Below are 20,430 nucleotides of genomic sequence, written 5' to 3'. Positions count from 1 at the left end.
GTGTTATTGTTCTACACCAACCCTACACCTAAACCTACCCTTACAGGAAACAAATCACTTTTTTAGATTAAAAAAATAATAATAATAATCTTGTATATTTTATAAGCTTGTTTGCTAAAAAATGTGCCCACAAAGTCCAAATTTACAGGTATTCCTATTCTTGTGGAGACATAAATACCAGGTGCACACACACACACACACAAACATAGACATTGGGTTTCTGTGTTTTATGGGGACATTCCATAGACGTAATGGTTTTTATACTGTACAGACTGTATGTGTTATTGTCATACACCAACCCTACACCTACCATCCCTTACAGTAATCTATTGGCAATTTCAGATTTTAAAAAAAAATGTAATCCTGTATGTTTTATAAGTTTGTTTCCTCATGGGGTCCTAAAAACATCCCCACAAGGTCAAAATTCACTGCTATCCCTATCCCTGTGGGGACATTTGGTCCCTGTGTAATGTGATAAATACCAGGTGCACACACACACACACACACACACACACACTCACCCTCTCTCTCTCTTACACTCTCGCTTCCCAAAAAACAAAACAAAAATGGGTTTAGAAATGCTTCAGTGGTATTTTGTTTTTCCTTTGTTCATACAATGGAAACCAGCGGGACCAATACTGTTTGCTTATTACTTCTATATTCCATTCTATAAATATATATATATATATATATATATATATATATATATATATATATATATATATATATATATATATATATATATATATCACACATGTATATATTAAGCAAAAGGAACCCTAACTACGTATTGAGTGTTAATTAATTCAAATTTTCTGAGATATTGAATATGGAGTTTTTCACTAGTTGTCAGTTATAATCATCAAAATTAAAAGAAATAAACATTTAAAATATATGAGTCTGTGTGTAATGAATGATTATAATATACATATATAATATAGTGTCACGTTTTGAATGGAATTAGTGAAATAAATCAAATTTTGATGATGTTATAATTATAGGACCAGCACCTGTATGTTCTTATTTAAGAACTTTGATGAACACGTCAAATGTTGACTAATTATATAACTGTAATATCGATGCAGCTCCTTCAGAGTTTACCTCCAACCCCTAATTGAACAAACCCGAGAAGCTAATCAGGTTCTTTTGGACTACTAGACACTTACGGGCAGGTGTTTGGAGCTAACGCTAGATAAAACAACAACACTGCAGGACAGGGCCTTCTAGGAGCTGAGTTTGACTCAAGACTACAGAACGTGATTGTGGAAAGTTTTGTTGTTAAACTTCGCCCTCTAGTGGATAAAAACTTCATCCAGGGTATTATAGTCGACGAAAACATCGACGATAACGAGGCATAAAAACAATTTTATGTTAGCTGGTACATAAAATATTTCCTCTTTTTTAATAAATTACTGTAATACCTTAACAAACCATTTCGGTCTCAATTAATTCCTATATTTAAATTTTTTAAAGAGCTGTAAACTGTCATATTCATGCTTGTTGGCACATAGAGGCTTTTAAATATTTCCCGCATAATATGTGTCGTCGTATGATTAAATAGTATTTTCTTCACTTCAGTAAAAAGAATGCTATAGCTTCACCTAATAATAATGTGAAATACTGTATTTTTAAGAGCAAACCCACTTTTATTATTTTATTGCCATGTATTCTCTCTGCATATAATGTATATGTAAATATAAGAACATTTGAAAATCAGATAAACAAATGTCAAGATGCCAGATACTTTTTACTACTAAATATTTCACTAAAATGGTTAAACTGATACAACGGTAAGTATGATTCTCATTGAGCATGTTGCCTGTTATGTTTATATCATGACCATATTTGTATAATCTACGTATATTTAAACGAAAACCTTATGTCACCATAATGGACTACAATGAAACTGAATTAAATAAAAAGCACAAATGTCGCATAAATGATTAGCATGTGATAACGTCTCTGCTCAGACACATCCTATGAGCAGTGTTTAATGTAGCAGATCACTCCGCTCTTGGGCCGCAGGGTTCCCGAGTCTTTAATGTCGAAAGACTGTCCAGGAACCAGATTGAACTCAAATCTCTGAAGCAGTTTGGCAAGCACAACTCTTGCCTCCATCTGAATGCAGAAACACAAAGTCTCAATCAACATCTAAAGGAATCCAAAACATGAGCCTGCATATTCTGTAAGTCCAAAAATTCTGAAGTAAAAAAGGGAAGTTGTGTGCTTCATCACCTGTGAGAAGACCTGTCCCAAACAGCTCCGTGGACCGAGTGCAAATGGATAGTAGCAGTAATAAGGCCTTTCAGATCAGAACACAATTAGAAATCAATAGACTTGATGATAAAATTACACAGCATAATTGTGAGATTATGGCTGTAAAAGAGCTCATGTCCTGCTTGTACTTGTACACCCTGAACCAGAAAATTTATGAGTTTAATGCAACTAGAACAGAGTTAAAAAAAGTGTGCATGGTTGTTGTATTATAGCTTTGTCATAATGATTATAACACAGATTTATTTCTTTAGTCAGGTTGGACTCTCAGAATTACAATGATTGTGTCATGAATGTCATTGTGGGTTGAAACAGAGAGTAAAGGTTGAAACAGAGGCTTGAATACAGATAAAGGTTGAAACAGAGAGTAAATGAGACTGTTATATTGACTTACTTTGGGGCATTCACATCAAATCTCTCTGGATCAAACTTCAATGGATCTTTAAAATACTGTTCCATTCTTTGGGAGACGTAAGAATTGAACTGTATGGAAAGGTTGAAAAATTCTTCAAATACTCTATAACTGTAATTATATACAATGAAATAAATAAAAGTTGCAGAATTTATTGCAGACTTTTCTCCATTCAAATTGACAAGATCTGTACTTGTCTTACTAGAAAAGAGCAGCCATGGGCCAGTACCATGATGGCTAGAGAATGATCCAATACTCACAGCAACAGAGCAGCCGCCTGGGATTTTCATCCCATTTATAACCATGTCCTCGTGGAGCCAGCGATTGGTTCCTGGAGCAGTTGGGTACAGACGCAGCGTTTCCTTCAACACCTGCAGCATTAAGTAAAGAACAAACACAGTTTAAAAAATAGTTACAAAATGCTTTGTGTTTGTAGCATGTAAAAATCCCACCTGCGACAAGTAAGTGAATTTTCCAAGATCTTCATATGAAATGTCTCTTTTTGTCCCAAGGACTTCATCCACCTCTGCTTTAGCTCTGAGAAGGAAAAGAAAATTCAAACTAAAAGCTTTGTAATGCAAGACAGACAGAGTAGGGCCATGTTTCTAATTTGTTTTTACCGTTTATATATATCAGGATATCTCGCTAATTCCATGATTGCAAATGAGAGCTGATTGGCTGTTGTCTCTTGCCCTGCAACAAAAAAACAGTTTAGAACTGCAAGGGTTTATGAACAAAAATCAAAAGCAGCCATTACTCACCAGCGATGAAGAAAGTCACAAAATTGTCCAACATCTGCTCATGATCTTTTGCACTATTCACTTTTTCCTCCTCTGAAGCAAAAATAGAAATTTGGAATAAAATTCTGAATAACCAACTAATTCAAAATCTCAATTACATTTATAAAGGGTTTATGACATGAGAGAAATCAATTTAGCCTTGATCTCCTGAGGTCTTTGGTACTGACAAGCCAGAAAAGACTAGCCCCTTAAAACCGATGGATGAAAATAGTCATGTTTCCACATATACACTAATTTGAAAATGTTAGAATAGGATGTTAGGACACCTTGTTTAAGTTTGGACTATTTAGGGATTATAATACCTCAGAGCAGCCCAGTACCTGCGTGAGTCAACATAGACATAAACAGAGAGAAGCAGCTCCAATGTTCTTCCACAAGACTCAAGATCCTAGGACCACAGGTTCACTGGTTCTGATTGTTTGCTGCCTGTCTATCGACCTCTTGCCTGGACTCTCTGACCTTTGTTATTGCTGCCCGCCCTGACCATTGCCTGGTATCGTTTACGACTCTGTCTTTGTCTCCTATATTCCTGTCACTGTTGTTGGTTCTCTGCCTGCCTGACCTTCCTTAATAAAAGCTTGCAAATGGATCCAAACTTCTCTGACTCCCGTTACAAATACAGATTGTCAATCACTTTTATTTATATAGCGCTTTTAACAACATTGTACCAAAGCACATTGTGTCAAAGTGCACAGATTGTGTTAAGTTTGGATAGGGTCTGTTTTATCAATGATATTCGCTAGAAATCAATGTCCTCAACTATCAGGCCAGAGGACTGAACTGCAACTTTGAAAAACTTAAACCATGCTGCCAAAATTGTTTCTTTTTTTTTTTTGGCAATCCTTGCAAACATAGTAAAATTAGAAAGATTTAGAAAAAGAATGAATTATAAACTCTATCATTATGTTAACTGAGGCCTGCTTCTAACTAATACAGAAAACCATGGAATTAAATAGGGTGTCAATTTTCTCACTTAATTTTTTTGTCAATATGTGTGTGCTAAAAACTTAATTAACTTTATAACTGAACCTCAAGGAACATAATAAAATAATTCAAAAATCCATGTCATGTCCCCCTTTAAAAGCAACCTCTGAAGTTAATGAACTTTTTGTAATCAAGTTTGTGCTGTATCATACATGCTGATCTATGGAAACCAGTGTTCGACTGAAATCTTAAAACTGAACCTTTAATGTCTCGGGACAGGTTGAGAGCCACATACCTGCTGTTTTGAGGATGTGAGAGAGAATGTCTTGGGGATGTCTTCTCCATTTTCAATTGCTGTCTTTCTCTCTTGTATCCATTTCTCTCCTGTTTTACGCAGGAGTTCAACTGCATCCTTAATTTTTGAATGGTCTTCCAATTCTTGGGCATTAGCTGAGAAAAAAAGGTTATATAGCATTGATCCTACTACTCTGGAGTATCTTTGAATAAATTCTCTTACCGCAAAGAATGGGTCTCTGACATCTAACACCATGCCCCTTAAACACAGTTCAACTGCATTCTGAAAGGACTTTCAGTGAGCTTCAAAAAATTTAAATCAACACCAAAAGCCACCTGAAGATAAAACATGAGTAATGATTACCAGCTAATGTGACATTCCTTGCATTAGACCTTCGTTTTGAAAAAGTGGGAAGAAGAGAGAAACCTTGCAAATGACGTCGAGTGTGACACAGTTGACCAGGTCATGCATGATGGCAGGTGTTTTTGTGTGGCTATTTCCTCCAGATGGTCCATTAGGCGCTCAGACATGTCATTAAAAGTGCCCATCAAGCTTCCGTAAGTATCTGATGGATAAGACAGCATGAGTTGAGGTGCATCTCTATCTCATCTCAGTATATCAGAGATGTTCTTGACTCACGTGCTGCTAAAAGCCGGATCCATGATGCGACGCTGCTCTGTACCAGATGTCATGGTCCGCCGCCGTTATTAGACCATTTCAAGGAACCTGAGAGTTGCATTTCTTTTAATTCAGCTTAGGTGACATGACTTGCAATTGTTTTATTTTGATGAATTAATCTGTATATCATTTTTTTTTTTTATTAATCTGTATAATTAATCTGTAATTAAAGCATAGCCTTACTATGTAAACAGTTGTCATGTATTTGGACTGTCTTGTCATTGTTTTTCATGTTCCACATGCCCTGTGACCTACTTTCTGTTTATCTTCTCATTGCCTGCCTGCCTGCCCTGTAGCAGTGTTACGTTCTCCTTTGTGTAAGATTAAATACTAGTAAGCTTACTTTCTCGTCGAGTTCTCCTTCTTCCTGAACCACACCGTGACAAACGACCGGACCTTTAAAAAGTTAAATAGCAGTGTGTTTTCCCCTTTTGTTTTGATATGTTTTCCCGTGTCATGACCCTAATATCCTCTTCGCTCTTTTAAGGACCACACTGATGATATTTTGTGTTCCTCATGAACGGATCGCATTACCCGGACAGCTTCTTGTGCTCTATTTACTTTCGCAGACTCAACACCTCCTCGCAAGCTAAGCTGTCCAGGAAAGGTCCTCAAGAGAGCCTCGCCGCATACATCAAGTGGGTGCTGATGTCGTGCAATTCACCAGTGACTGTTCAACCCGAGGCGGCAACACCAGCCCCTGCCGATCCAGAGCCCAGCCGCGGCAGCGGAGGCATTGCTGGAGAAGCGTCAGAACCGAGCCGACAACGTCAGACCATGTACGTGAGTTGGCAACGGAGCACTCCATGGTGGGTATACTACGGAGTACAGTGAGGCGCGCGGAGGAGCTCCGCCCACTGCACGAAGGCTGAGTTGATAATCCATATGTCCTGAATCCCCGCTGGTTCCGTCCAGCCATCCTGAGTCCATTCCCCAAAGGTGCCCTCCAGTGACCGCGCAGCCTCCTCCAGTGCCTGTGCACAAAGTCTGTACACCCACCCACCCTATTCTTCCACTGTTGATGTCTCCCAGCAGCCCCTGCGCTCGCCCTCAGCTCATCTGGTGCTGGGGCTCGCCACGGGTCTGCCTGTCACCATCGCCACCGTGGGTAAAGGATCCCTCACCTCATTGTCGACTCTCCGAGTCCTGGATTCCACGTCGGCCCATAGACCTGTCGGCTCCCCCTTGGCTCCTAGCTCCCTCCTCTCCACAAGACTCCATCATCTCTACGGCTCCTTTTTGGTTTGACGTCGACCATCCATCACCTCAGGATTCCCTCTCCTCCGGCTGCACCTTGTCTCTCCATCCCTCCGCCTGTCAGGCTCCTCCATCCCCCTGGTTCCACCTCAGTCCTCTGCCGCTCCGGCTCCGGCTTCTTGTTCCCGCCTCTGCATCGGAGGCACAGCCAAGAAGATCCACGGTGGAGCCGATGGAGGGAGGGCTGTGCTCTGGATCCCATGTATCTGCTCCAGACACTTCCTGTCTCTATCCTGGTTCTTCCCTGAGCTGTGTGTTTATTGTGGACTCTGTTTGCGGCCCCCTCCTGGGGGTTTGTCCTCCACCTGATCCTCCTCCCAAGTTCCCGTGCTCCATTGCCCCTCTCTGTTGTTGTTTAGGTGTGAGGATGCACCTTTCTGGGAGGGGTGATATATCACGTATTTGGACTGTCTTGTTATTGTTTTCATGTTCCACGTGCTCTGTGACCTACTTTCTGTTTATCGTCTCATTGTATTCATGTGTGTTCAGTCAATTATGCATTACGTCTCCCAATGTAAGATCCTGTATATTCAGTGTTTTTGTCCGATCTTCATGGTATTAAGTGTGGCTGTATCCTGTCAGCCTGCCTGCCTGCCTGCCTACCTTTGTGTAAGAGTAAATACTATTAAGTTTACTTTCTCGTCGAGTTCTTCTTCTTCCTGAACCACACCATGATAACAGTGCGGCTATATCCCGAATCACATTCATAGTAAACAGTACATATCATATAGAACTGAACTTTTTTTATGAGTCACAAAATAATTACTTAATTAAAAGCAACACCTCTTCTGAGAATTAAACTTTGGAATGCAGAAAAATTCATATTAGCTTTTTTGTGATCTTCTGCATTTGGATGCATATGAATAGAAGAATAAAAGTGGAATAAAAAGTACCACGTGCACTACACCTTTTAATTTACTCAGTGTATCAGTGTTAACTTACACCTAACAATGCTATGACATATAGAAAACAAATAAAGCTTACCTTTTCCAAACAGGTTATAGAGGCGTTTGTAGACAGTGGGGTCTTTAATATATTTAGGTGACATCATGATTGTCTATAATAATACAAGTGTGATTTTTTTGTAATTTATATATTTTTAGATTTTTGGCTTCTAATTTTTGAACATAAATGAAATTAAATGAGATTAAACATGTACCTTTGTAGCCTCAGGGCAATGAACTGCAATTATGACTTGGTGAAAAGTGTTCAGTCTGTAAACAGGGCCATATTTTCTCCCTTAATACAAGAACATGATTAGAACACTTTATAAAAATACCTTTATGGGATTAATAATTAAATAATTAATAAATTAAGTGAAATTTTCACATCATAAGCTTACATGCCAGAAAATAGTTTGATATTTCTGTTAATTTTCTGCAAATTAACTACATGTGATATGACATGTGACATAACAACCCACTGTTATGTAAGAGTGACAAGTTTTGTTGGTGCAATGTCAAATAAAGGAAAGGAAAGGAAAGGAAAGGAAAGGAAAGGAAAGGAAAGGAAAGGAAAGGAAAGAAAAGGAAAGGAAAGTGAAAGTTCTAAGAATCTAAGAATCTAAGAAACTGTTTTGACCTTACCACTGAAGAAACAAGTCATGTATAATGGTATCCGACTTCAGTGTTCTAGCAAAAATTTGTATATGTCCCAGCAGAAAACTGTCAAGATATATATTTTTATTTTTTTATTTATTTATTGCAATGTACATGTATATATTTCATCAAACACAAGTATAGAGAGAACGAATTCTTAAAGTTTCTTACTTCTCTCTTGGAGGTCCAGGTAGATGATCATATTTCTGATGAACATGATGAACATACAGACAATATGCAAGAAATGCACCAAAAACAGCAACAAGCAGGTAAAACGCAATATATGAGACCCATTCGAAGATCATGATGGTGCTGGACTGTAGCTCAGTGTATAATGCGCGTCTTTTGCCTTACTGCTGTCAGATATCAAAACGACGTATTTCGGGTCTCTGGACATTGTTTTCGGACGACAGAGGCAGTCTTCTTCCTTTCCTACTTTCTAAGACTAACGTGCTGATTTAGAGTACGCTAAAAGCACTTCATAAAACATATTTGCATACATTATGTATTAATATTGTAAGAGATATAAAGCATAACTGATTATTTCAAATAATTAGAGATTTTATTACAACGTAACATATTATTCTTTTAAATATATATATATGTAAAATTTACAAGTATTCCTATCCTTGTGGGGACATAAATACCAGGTGCACACACACACACACACACACACACACACACAACATACATACATTATGGGGACATTCCATAGACGTAATGGTTTTTATGCTGTACAGACTGTATCTATTGGCAATTTCAGATTTTTAAAAAAATGTAATCCTGTATGTTTTATAAGTTTTTTCCTCATGGGGTCCTAAAACATCCCCACAAGGTCAAAATTGACTGCTATCCCTATCCCTGTGGGTATCCTCCGCTCTTGGGCACTTAGGGTTCCCAGTCTTTAATGTCGAAAGACTGTCCAGGAACCAGATTGAACTCAAATCTCTGAAGCAGTTTGCAAGCACAACTCTTGCCTCCATCTGAATGCAGAAACACAAAGTCTCAATCAACATCTAAAGGAATCCAAAACATGAGCCTGCATATTCTGTAAGTCCAAAATCATCACCTGTGAGAAGACCTGTCCCCAAACAGCTCCGTGGACCGAGTGCAAATGGATAGTAGCAGTAATAAGGCCTTTCAGATCAGAACACAATTAGAAATCAATAGACTTGATGATAAAATTACACAGCATAATTATGAGATTATGGCTGTAAAAGAGCTCATGTCCTGCTTGAACTTGTACACCTGGAAGCTTATTAAAAATTTATGAGTTTAATGCAACTAGAACAGAGTTAAAAAAAGTGTGCATGGTTGTGTTGTATTATAGCTTTGTCATAATGATTATAACACAGATTTATTTCTTTAGTCAGTTGGACTCTCAGAATTACAATGATTGTGTCATGAATGTCATTGTGCGTTGAAACAGAGAGTAAAGGTTGAAACAGAGGCTTGAATACAGATAAAGGTTGAAACAGAGGGTAAATGAGACTGTTATATTGACTTACTTTGGGGCATCTACATCAAATCTCTCTGGATCAAACTTCAATGGATCTTTAAAATACTGTTCCATTCTTTGGGAGACGTAAGAACTGAACTGTATGGAAAGGTTGAAAAATTATTCAAATACTCATTTAATTAAATACAATGAAATAAATAAAACTTGCTGACAGAATTTATTGCAGAATTTTCTAGAATTTTCAAGAACAGAGAAGCTGCCTGGGATTTTCATCCCATTTATAACCATGTCCTCGCAGACGCATAGCGTTTCCTTCAACACCTGCAGAATTAAGTAAAGAATAAACAATAGAAAATAAAAATAGTTACAAAATGCTTTGTGTTTGTAGCATGTAAAAATTCCACCTGCGACAAGTAAGTGAGTTTCCAAGGTCATCATATAAAGTGTCTTATAAATGAATTAGTTAACCAACTAATTAAAAAACTCAATTACATTTATAAAAGGTTTATGACAACAATTTAGCCTTGATCTCCTGACATATAAGAGGTCTTTAGTACTGACAAGCCAGAAAAGACTAGCCCCCTTAAAACCAGGTGATTTTAAACAGAGGAACAGAACGAGGGTTAAAATAGTCATGTTTCCACATATACACTAATTTGAAAATGTTAGAACACCTTGTTTAAGTTTGGACTATTTAGGGATATAATACCTCTACAGAGCAGCCCAGTACCTGCGTGAGTCAACATAGACATAAACAGAGAGAAGCAGCTCCAATGTTCTTCCACAAGACTCAAGATCCTAGGACCACAGGTTCACTGGTTCTGATTGTTTGCTGCCTGTCTATCGACCTCTTGCCTGGACTCTCTGACCTTTGTTATTGCTGCCCGCCCTGACCATTGCCTGGTATCGTTTACGACTCTGTCTTTGTCTCCTATATTCCTGTCACTGTTGTTGGTTCTCTGCCTGTCTGACCTTCCTTAATAAAAGCTTGCAAATGGATCCAAACTTCTCTGACTCCCCGTTACAAATACAGATTGTCAATCACTTTTATTTATACAGCGCTTTTAACAACATTGTACCAAAGCACATTGTGTCAAAGTGCACAGATTGTGTTAAGTTTGGATAGGGTCTGTTTTATCAATGATATTCGCTAGAAATCAATGCCCTCAACTATCAGGCCAGAGGACTGAACTGCAACTTTGAAAAACTTAAACCATGCTGCCAAAATTGTGTCTTTTTTTTTTGGCAAGCCTTGCAAACATAGTAAAATTAGAAAGATTTAGAACAGAATGCCATTATAAACTCTATCATTTAACATGTTAACTGAGGCCTGCTTCTCTAACTAATACAGAAAACCATAGAATTCAATAGGGTGTATTCTTAAAAAACATATTTGCATACATTATGTATTAATTAATTAGTTCTTTTTATGACATGTTCATGTTGTGTTTCCATGTTTTATGGGGACTCTGGATAGACGTAATGGTTTTTATACTGTACAGACTGTATGTGTTATTGTTCTACACCAACCCTACACCTAAACCTACCCCCTTACAGGAAACAAATCACTTTTTAGATTAAAAAATAATAATAATAATCTTGTATATTTTATAAGCTTGTTTGCTAAAAAATGTGCCCACAAAGTCCAAATTTACAGGTATTCCTATTCTTGTGGAGACATAAATACCAGGTGCACACACACACACACAAACATAGACATTGGGTTTCTGTGTTTTATGGGGACATTCCATAGACGTAATGGTTTTTATACTGTACAGACTGTATGTGTTATTGTCATACACCAACCCTACACCTACCATCCCTTACAGTAATCTATTGGCAATTTCAGATTTAAAAAAATGTAATCCTGTATGTTTTATAAGTTTGTTTCCTCATGGGGTCCTAAAAACATCCCCACAAGGTCAAAATTCACTGCTATCCCTATCCTTGTGTGGACATTTGGTCCCCGTAATGTGATAAATACCAGGTGCACACACACACACACACACACACACTCACCTCTCTCTCTTACACTCTCGCTCCCAAAAAAACAAAACAAAAATGGGTTTAGAAATGCTTCAGTGGTATTTTGTTTTCCTTTGTTCATACAATGGAAACCAAGCGGGGACCAATACTGTTTGCTTATTACTTCTATATTCCATTCTATAAATATATATATATATATATATATATATATATATATATATATATATATATATATATATATATATATATATATATACATACATGTATATATTAAGCAAAGGAACCTAACTACGCATTGAGTGTTAATTAATTCAAATTTTCTGAGATATTGAATATGGAGTTTTCACTAGTTGTCAGTTATAATCATCAAAATTAAAAGAAATAAACATTTAAAATATATGAGTCTGTGTGTAATGAATGATTATAATATACATATATATAATATAGTGTCACGTTTTGAATGGAATTAGTGAAATAAATCAAATTTTGATGATGTTATAATTATAGGACCAGCACCTGTATGTTCTTATTTAAGAACTTTGATGAACACGTCAAATGTTGACTAATTATATAACTGTAATATCGATGCAGCTCCTTCAGAGTTTACCTCCAACCCTAATTGAACAAACCCGAGAAGCTAATCAGGTTCTTTTTGGACTACTAGACACTTTACGGGCAGGTGTTTGGAGCTAACGCTAGATAAAACAACAACACTGCAGGACAGGGCCTTCTAGGAGCTGAGTTTGACTCAAGACTACAGAACGTGACTGTGGAAAGTTTTGTTGTTAAACTTCGCCCTCTAGTGGATAAAAACTTCATCCGGGTATTATAGTCGACGAAAACATCGACGATAACGAGGCATAAAAACAATTTTATGTTAGCTGGTACATAAAATATTTCCTCTTTTTTAATAAATTACTGTAATACCTTAACAAACCATTTCGGTCTCAATTAATTCCTATATTTAAATTTTTTAAAGAGCTGTAAACTGTCATATTCATGCTTGTTGGCACATAGAGGCTTTTAAATATTTCCCCGCATAATATGTGTCGTCGTATGATTAAATAGTATTTTCTTCTTCACTTCAGTAAAAAAGAATGCTATAGCTTCACCTAATAATAATGTGAAATACTGTATTTTTAAGAGCAAACCCACTTTTATTATTTTATTGCCATGTATTCTCTCTGCATATAATGTATATGTAAATATAAGAACATTTGAAAATCAGATAAACAAATGTCAAGATGCCAGATACTTTTACTACTAAATATTTCACTAAAATGGTTAAACTGATACAACGGTAAGTATGATTCTCATTGAGCATGTTGCCTGTTATGTTTATATCATGACCATATTTGTATAATCTCACGATATTTAAACGAAAACCTTATATCACCATAATGGACTACAATGAAACTGAATTAAATAAAAAGCACAAATGTAGCATAAATGATTAGCATGTGATAACGTCTCTGCTCAGACACATCCTATGAGCAGTGTTTAATGTAGCAGATCACTCCGCTCTTGGGCCGCAGGGTTCCCGAGTCTTTAATGTCGAAAGACTGTCCAGGAACCAGATTGAACTCAAATCTCTGAAGCAGTTTGGCAAGCACAACTCTTGCCTCCATCTGAATGCAGAAACACAAAGTCTCAATCAACATCTAAAGGAATCCAAAACATGAGCCTGCATATTCTGTAAGTCCAAAAATTCTGAAGTAAAAAGGGAAGTTGTGTGCTTCATCACCTGTGAGAAGACCTGTCCCAAACAGCTCCGTGGACCGAGTGCAAATGGATAGTAGCAGTAATAAGGCCTTTCAGATCAGAACACAATTAGAAATCAATAGACTTGATGATAAAATTACACAACATAATTATGAGATTATGGCTGTAAAAGAGCTCATGTCCTGCTTGTACTTGTACACCCTGAACCTGAAAATTTATGAGTTTAATGCAACTAGAACAGAGTTAAAAAAAGTGTGCATGGTTGTTGTATTATAGCTTTGTCATAATGATTATAACACAGATTTATTTCTTTAGTCAGGTTGGACTCTCAGAATTACAATGATTGTGTCATGAATGTCATTGTGGGTTGAAACAGAGAGTAAAGGTTGAAACAGAGGCTTGAATACAGATAAAGGTTGAAACAGAGGGTAAATGAGACTGTTATATTGACTTACTTTGGGGCATTCACATCAAATCTCTCTGGATCAAACTTCAATGGATCTTTAAAATACTGTTCCATTCTTTGGGAGACGTAAGAATTGAACTGTATGGAAAGGTTGAAAAATTCTTCAAATACTCTATAACTGTAATTATATACAATGAAATAAATAAAAGTTGCAGAATTTATTGCAGACTTTTCTCCATTCAAATTGACAAGATCTGTACTTGTCTTACTAGAAAGAGCAGCCATGGGCCAGTACCATGATGGCTAGAGAATGATCCAATACTCACAGCAACAGAGCAGCCGCCTGGGATTTTCATCCCATTTATAACCATGTCCTCGTGGAGCCAGCGATTGGTTCCTGGAGCAGTTGGGTACAGACGCAGCGTTTCCTTCAACACCTGCAGCATTAAGTAAAGAACAAACACAGTTTAAAAATAGTTACAAAATGCTTTGTGTTTGTAGCATGTAAAAATTCCACCTCGACAAGTAAGTGAATTTTCCAAGATCTTCATATGAAATGTCTCTTTTGTCCCAAGGACTTCATCCACCTCTGCTTTAGCTCTGAGAAGGAAAAGAAAATTCAAACTAAAAGCTTTGTAATGCAAGACAGACAGAGTAGGGCCATGTTTCTAATTTGTTTTTACCGTTTATATATATCAGGATATCTCGCTAATTCCATGATTGCAAATGAGAGCTGATTGGCTGTTGTCTCTTGCCCTGCAACAAAAAAAAACAGTTTAGAACTGCAAGGGTTTATGAACAAAAATCAAAAGCAGCCATAACTCACCAGCGATGAAGAAAGTCACAAAATTGTCCAACATCTGCTCATGATCTTTTGCATTATTCACTTTTTTTCCTCCTCTGAAGCAAAAAATAGAAATTTGGAATAAAATTCTGAATAACCAACTAATTCAAAATCTCAATTACATTTATAAAGGGTTTATGACATGAGAAATCAATTTAGCCTTGATCTCCTGAGGTCTTTGGTACTGACAAGCCAGAAAAGACTAGCCCCTTAAAACCGATGGATGAAAATAGTCATGTTTCCACATATACACTAATTTTAAGGATGTTAGGACACCTTGTTTAAGTTTGGACTATTTAGGGATTTAATACCTCTACAGAGTAGCCCAGTACCTGCGTGAGTCAACATAGACATAAACAGAGAGAAGCAGCTCCAATGTTCTTCCACAAGACTCAAGATCCTAGGACCACAGGTTTCACAGGTTCTGATTTTTGCTGCCTGTCTATCGACCTCTTGCCTGGACTCTCTGACCTTTATTATTGCTGCCCGCCCTGACCATTGCCTGGTATCGTTTTACGACTGGTATTGTCTTTGTCTCCTATATTCCTGTCACTGTTGTTGGTTCTCTGCCTGCCTGACCTTCCTTAATAAAAGCTTGCAAATGGATCCAAACTTCTCTGACTCCCGTTACAAATACAGATTGTCAATCACTTTTATTTATATAGCGCTTTTAACAACATTGTACCAAAGCACATTGTGTCAAAGTGCACAGATTGTGTTAAGTTTGGATAGGGTCTGTTTTATCAATGATATTCGCTAGAAATCAATGTCCTCAACTATCAGGCCAGAGGACTGAACTGCAACTTGAAAACTTAAACCATGCTGCCAAAATTGTGTTTTTTTTTTTTGGCAATCCTTGCAAACATAGTAAAATTAGAAAGATTTAAAAAAGAATGCCATTATAAACTCTATCATTTAACATGTTAAACTTAATTAACATTTATAACTGAACCTCACTTAATTTTTTTGAACATAATAAAATAATTCTTTATAAAATCCATCAAAAATCCATGTCCCCTTTAAAAGCAACCTCTGAAGTTAATGAACTTTTGTAATCAAGTTTGTGCTGTATCATACATGCTGATCTATGGAAACCAGTGTTCGACTGAAATCTTAAAACTGAACCTTTAATGTCTCGGGACAGGTTGAGAGCCACATACCTGCTGTTTTGAGGATGTGTGAGAGAATGTCTTGGGGGATGTCTTCTCCATTTTCAATTGCTGTCTTTCTCTCTTGTATCCATTTCTCTCCTGTTTTACGCAGGAGTTCAACTGCATCCTTAATTTTTTGAATGGTCTTCCAATTCTTGGGCATTAGCTGAGAAAAAAAGGTTATATAGCATTGATCCTACTACTCTGGAGTATCTTTGAATAAATTCTCTTACCGCAAAGAATGGGTCTCTGACATCTAACACCATGCCCCTTAAACACAGTTCAACTGCATTCTGGAAAGGACTTTCAGTGAGCTTCAAAAAATTTAAATCAACACCAAAAGCCACCTGAAGATAAAACATGAGTAATGATTACCAGCTAATGTGACATTCCTTGCATTAGACCTTCTTTTTTGAAAAAGTGGGAAGAAGAGTGAAACCTTGCAAATGACGTCGAGTGTGACACAGTTGACCAGGTCATGCATGATGGCAGGTGTTTTTGTGTCGGCTATTTCCTCCAGATGGTCCATTAGGCGCTCAGACATGTCATTAAAAGTGCCCATCAAGCTTCGTAAGTATCTGATGGATAAGACAGCATGAGTTGAGGTGCATCTCTATCTCATCTCAGTATATCAGAGATGTTCTTGACTCACGTGCTGCTAAAAGCCGGATCCATGATGCGACGCTGCCTGTACCAGATGTCATGGTCTGCCGCCGTTATTAGACCATTTCCAAGGAACCTGAGAGTTGCATTTCTTTTAATTCAGCTTAGGTGACATGACTTGCAATTGTTTTATTTTGATGAATTAATCTGTATATCATTTATTTTTTTTATTAATCTGTATAATTAATCTGTAATTAAAGCATAGCCTTACTATGTAAACAGTTGTCATGTATTTGGACTGTCTTGTCATTGTTTTCATGTTCCACATGCCCTGTGACCTACTTTCTGTTTATCTTCTCATTGCCTGCCTGCCTGCCTGTAGCAGTGTTACGTTCTCCTTTGTGTAAGATTAAATACTATTAAGCTTACTTTCTCGTCGAGTTCTCCTTCTTCCTGAACCACACCGTGACAAACGACCGGACTTTTAAAAAGTTTAATAGCAGTGTGTTTTCCTTTTGTTTTGATATGTTTTCCCGTGTCATGACTCCTAATATCCTCTTCGCTCTTTTAAGGACCACACTGATGATATTTTGTGTTCCTCGCGAACGGATCACATTACCCGGACAGCTTCTTGTGCTCTATTTACTTTCGCAGACTCAACACCTCCTCGCAAGCTAAGCTGTCCAGGAAAGGTCCTCAAGAGAGCCTCGCCGCATACATCAAGTGGGTGCTGATGTCGTGCAATTCACCAGTGACTGTTCAACCCGAGGACGGCAACACCAGCCCCACTCCCGATCCAGAGCCCAGCCGCGACGCGGAGGCATTGCTGGAGAGAGCGTCAGAACCGAGCCGACGTGAGTTGGCAACGGAGCACTCCATGGTGGAGTATACTAAGTACAGTGAGAGCGCGGAGAGGAGCTCCGCCCACTGCACGAAGGCTGAGTTGATAATCCATATGTCCTGAATCCCCGCTGGTTCCGTCCAGCCATCCTGAGTCCATTCCCCAAAGGTGCCCTCCAGTGACCGCGCAGCCTCCTCCAGTGCCTGTGCACAAAGTCTGTACACCCACCCACCCTATTCTGCCACTGTTGATGTCTCCCAGCAGCCCTGCGCCGCCCCTCAGCTCATCTGGTGCTGGGGCTCGCCACGGGTCTGCCTGTCACCATCGCCACCGTGGGTAAAGGATCCCTCACCTCATTGTCGACTCTCCGAGTCCTGGATTCCACGCCGCCCATAGACCTGTCGGCCCCCTTGGCTCCTAGCTCCTCCTCTCCACAAGACTCCATCATCTCTACGGCTCCTTTTTGTTTGACGTCGACCATCCATCACCTCAGGATTCCTCTCCTCCGGCTGCACCTTGTCTCTCCATCCCTCCGCCTGTCAGGCTCCTCCATCCCCTGGTTCCACCTCAGTCCTCTGCCGCTCCGGCCCGGCTCCACAGCGTCCCTTGTTCCCGTCTCTGCATCGGAGAGCACAGCCAAGAAGATCCACGGTGGAGCCGATGGAGGGAGGGGCTGTGCTCTGGATCCCATGGATCTGCTCCAGACACTTCCTGTCTCTATCCTGGTTCTTCCCTGAGCTGTGTGTTTATTGTGGACTCTGTTTGCGGCCCCCCTCCTGGGGTTTGTCCTCCACCTGATCCTCCTCCCAAGTTCCCGTGCTCCCGTGCTCCCTCTCTCTGTTGTTGTTGTTTAGGTGTGAGGATGCACCTTTCTGGGAGGGGTGATATGTCACGTATTTGGACTGTCTTGTTATTGTTTTCATGTTCCACGTGCTCTGTGACCTACTTTCTGTTTATCGTGTCATTGTATTCATGTGTGTTCAGTCAATTATGCATTACGTCTCCCCAATGTAAGATCCTGTATATTCAGTGTTTTTTGTCCGATCTTCATGGTATTAAGTGTGGTTGTATCCTGTCAGCCTGCCTGCCTGCCTACCTTTGTGTAAGAGTAAATACTATTAAGTTTACTTTCTCGTCGAGTTCTTCTTCTTCCTGAACCACACCATGATAACAGTACGGCTATATCCCAAATCACATTCATAGTAAACAGTACATATCATATAGAACTGAACTTTTTTTAGCAGTCACAAAATAATTACTTAATTAAAAGCAACACCTCTTCTGAGAATTAAACTTTGGAATGCAGAAAAATTCATATTAGCTTTTTTTGTGATCTTCTGCATTTGGATGCATATGAATAGAAGAATAAAAGTGGAATAAAAAGTACCACGTACCACACCTTTTAATTTACTCAGTGTATCAGTGTTAACTTACACCTAACAATGCTATGACATATAGAAAACAAATAAAGCTTACCTTTTTCCAAACAGGTTATAGAGGCGTTTGTAGACAGTGGGGTCTTTAATATATTTAGGTGACATCATGATTGTCTATAATAATACAAGTGTGATTTTTTTTGTAATTTATATATTTTTAGATTTTTTGGCTTCTAATTTTGAACATAAATGAAATTAAATGAGATTAAACATGTACCTTTGTAGCCTCTGGGCAATGAACTGCAATTATGACTTGGTGAAAAGTGTTCAGTCTGTAAACAGGGCCATATTTTTCTCCCCTAAATACAAGAACATGATTAGAACACTTTATAAAAATACCTTTATGGGATTAATAATTAAATAATTAATAAATTAAGTGAAATTTTCACATCATAAGCTTACATGCCAGAAAATAGTTTGATATTTCTGTTAATTTTCTGCAAATTAACTACATGTGATATGACATGTGACATAACAACCCACTGTTATGTAACAGTGACAAGTTTTGTTGGTGCAATGTCAAATAAAGGAAAGGAAAGGAAAGGAAAGGAAAGGAAAGGAAAGGAAAGGAAAGGAAAGGAAAGGAAAGGAAAGGAAAGGAAAGGAAAAAAGGAAAGGGAAAGTGAAAGTTCTAAGAATCTAAGAATCTAAGAAACTGTTTTGACCTTACCACTGAAGAAACAAGTCATGTATAATGGTATCCGACTTCAGTGTTCTAGCAAAATTTGTATATGTCCCAGCAGAAAACTGTCAAGATATATATTTTTTATTTTTTTATTTATTTATTGCAATGTAAATGTATATATTTCATCAAACACAAGTATAGAGAGAACGAATTCTTAAAGTTTCTTACTTCTCTCTTGGAGGTCCAGGTAGATGATCATATTTCTGATGAACATGATGAACATACAGACAATATGCAAGAAATGCACCAAAAACAGCAACAAGCAGGTAAAACGCAATATATGAGACCCATTCGAAGATCATGATGGTGCTGGACTGTAGCTCAGTGTATAATGCGCGTCTTTTGCCTTACTGCTGTCAGATATCAAACGACGTATTTCCGGGTCTCTGGACATTGTTTTCGGACGACAGAGGGCAGTCTTCTTCCTTTCCTACTTTTTAAGACTAACTTACTGACTTAGACGCAAAAAGCACTTCACAAAAAAACATATTTGCATACATTACGTATTAATATTGTAAGATATATGAAGCATAACTGATTATTTGGGATTTTATTATAAGACATTGAATCTCTAGTTTCTTTCCCAATTCTTAACTCAGTGAAGAAGAAAAAAGCAAGAGCTAACGGACCACCATAATCATGGTCGGTGTTTATTTTAGTTAGGTTCTTGGCCTTTTAATACATCTTTCAGCATGGTGGAGAAGGTGATAAACACCCCACCACAACTATCACTACAACTATCCAGATTCAAAGGTCTGTGGGAATGCTTTTCAAAGAAAGAGCATTTTCCAAGAACACATAATGGAAGACACACAATGTCCTCAACAAAAAGGACCTCTTGTATGATCAGTTTTCTGCGGTGTCTGAGGTTGCATAGGAATTTTTATTTTTTTGTTATTTACTTGTTTTTTCATTATATTTTACAAATTGTTAATTGTAAGCATTTCATTTGATTAATTATGATAAATTCTATTTTTATAAATAGTTTTATAAATTAAAAATATTTATTGTAATATTTTAAAACAATTTAATTAAGTAAATATAGTGAATAATTGTTTA

At 37.8% G+C, this 20,430-nt stretch overlaps 1 protein-coding gene and 2 long non-coding RNA genes across 3 annotated transcripts; all 3 read right to left on the bottom strand.

The window, feature by feature from the left end:
- Window positions 1-1,625: 1,625 nt before the first annotated feature.
- LOC122324561 (cholesterol 24-hydroxylase-like) lies at window positions 1,626-19,738 on the bottom strand. The gene is made up of 14 exons (XM_043219093.1): window positions 19,540-19,738; window positions 18,904-18,985; window positions 18,727-18,800; window positions 16,459-16,545; window positions 16,246-16,384; window positions 16,040-16,153; window positions 15,816-15,972; window positions 3,448-3,519; window positions 3,307-3,379; window positions 3,139-3,223; window positions 2,947-3,057; window positions 2,669-2,757; window positions 2,236-2,302; window positions 1,626-2,118 (listed from the first exon to the last, which is right to left on the bottom strand). Exons 1-14 carry the CDS (start codon window positions 19,671-19,673, stop codon window positions 1,978-1,980), a joined length of 1,425 nt encoding a protein of 474 aa, XP_043075028.1. The 5' UTR covers window positions 19,674-19,738; the 3' UTR covers window positions 1,626-1,977.
- LOC122324563 lies at window positions 8,262-8,602 on the bottom strand. Its single transcript, XR_006247194.1, has 2 exons — window positions 8,410-8,602; window positions 8,262-8,304 (listed from the first exon to the last, which is right to left on the bottom strand). It is a non-coding gene; the product is annotated as an uncharacterized LOC122324563 (long non-coding RNA).
- Window positions 14,331-14,690, bottom strand: LOC122324564. The gene is made up of 3 exons (XR_006247195.1): window positions 14,638-14,690; window positions 14,495-14,567; window positions 14,331-14,411 (listed from the first exon to the last, which is right to left on the bottom strand). It is a non-coding gene; the product is annotated as an uncharacterized LOC122324564 (long non-coding RNA).
- Window positions 19,739-20,430: the final 692 nt, after the last annotated feature.

Source organism: Puntigrus tetrazona, chromosome 20 (assembly GCF_018831695.1).
Source record: "Puntigrus tetrazona isolate hp1 chromosome 20, ASM1883169v1, whole genome shotgun sequence".
Lineage (NCBI taxonomy): Eukaryota > Metazoa > Chordata > Actinopteri > Cypriniformes > Cyprinidae > Puntigrus > Puntigrus tetrazona.
This window is presented reverse-complemented; position numbering and strand designations above follow the sequence as displayed.

Bases quoted from the DNA above. Each gene is read 5' to 3' on its own strand.
- LOC122324561 (XM_043219093.1), bottom strand. From the start codon at position 19,673: ATGATCTTCGAATGGGTCTCATATATTGCGTTTTACCTGCTTGTTGCT. The intron at 3,520-15,815 runs GTATGTGGCTCT...TTTTTGCTTCAG, and splicing joins ACACATCCTCAAAACAGCAG to AGGAGGAAAAAGTGAATAGT. The intron at 2,303-2,668 runs GTAAGTCAATAT...CTGATCTGAAAG, and splicing joins TTTGATGTGAATGCCCCAAA to GCCTTATTACTGCTACTATC.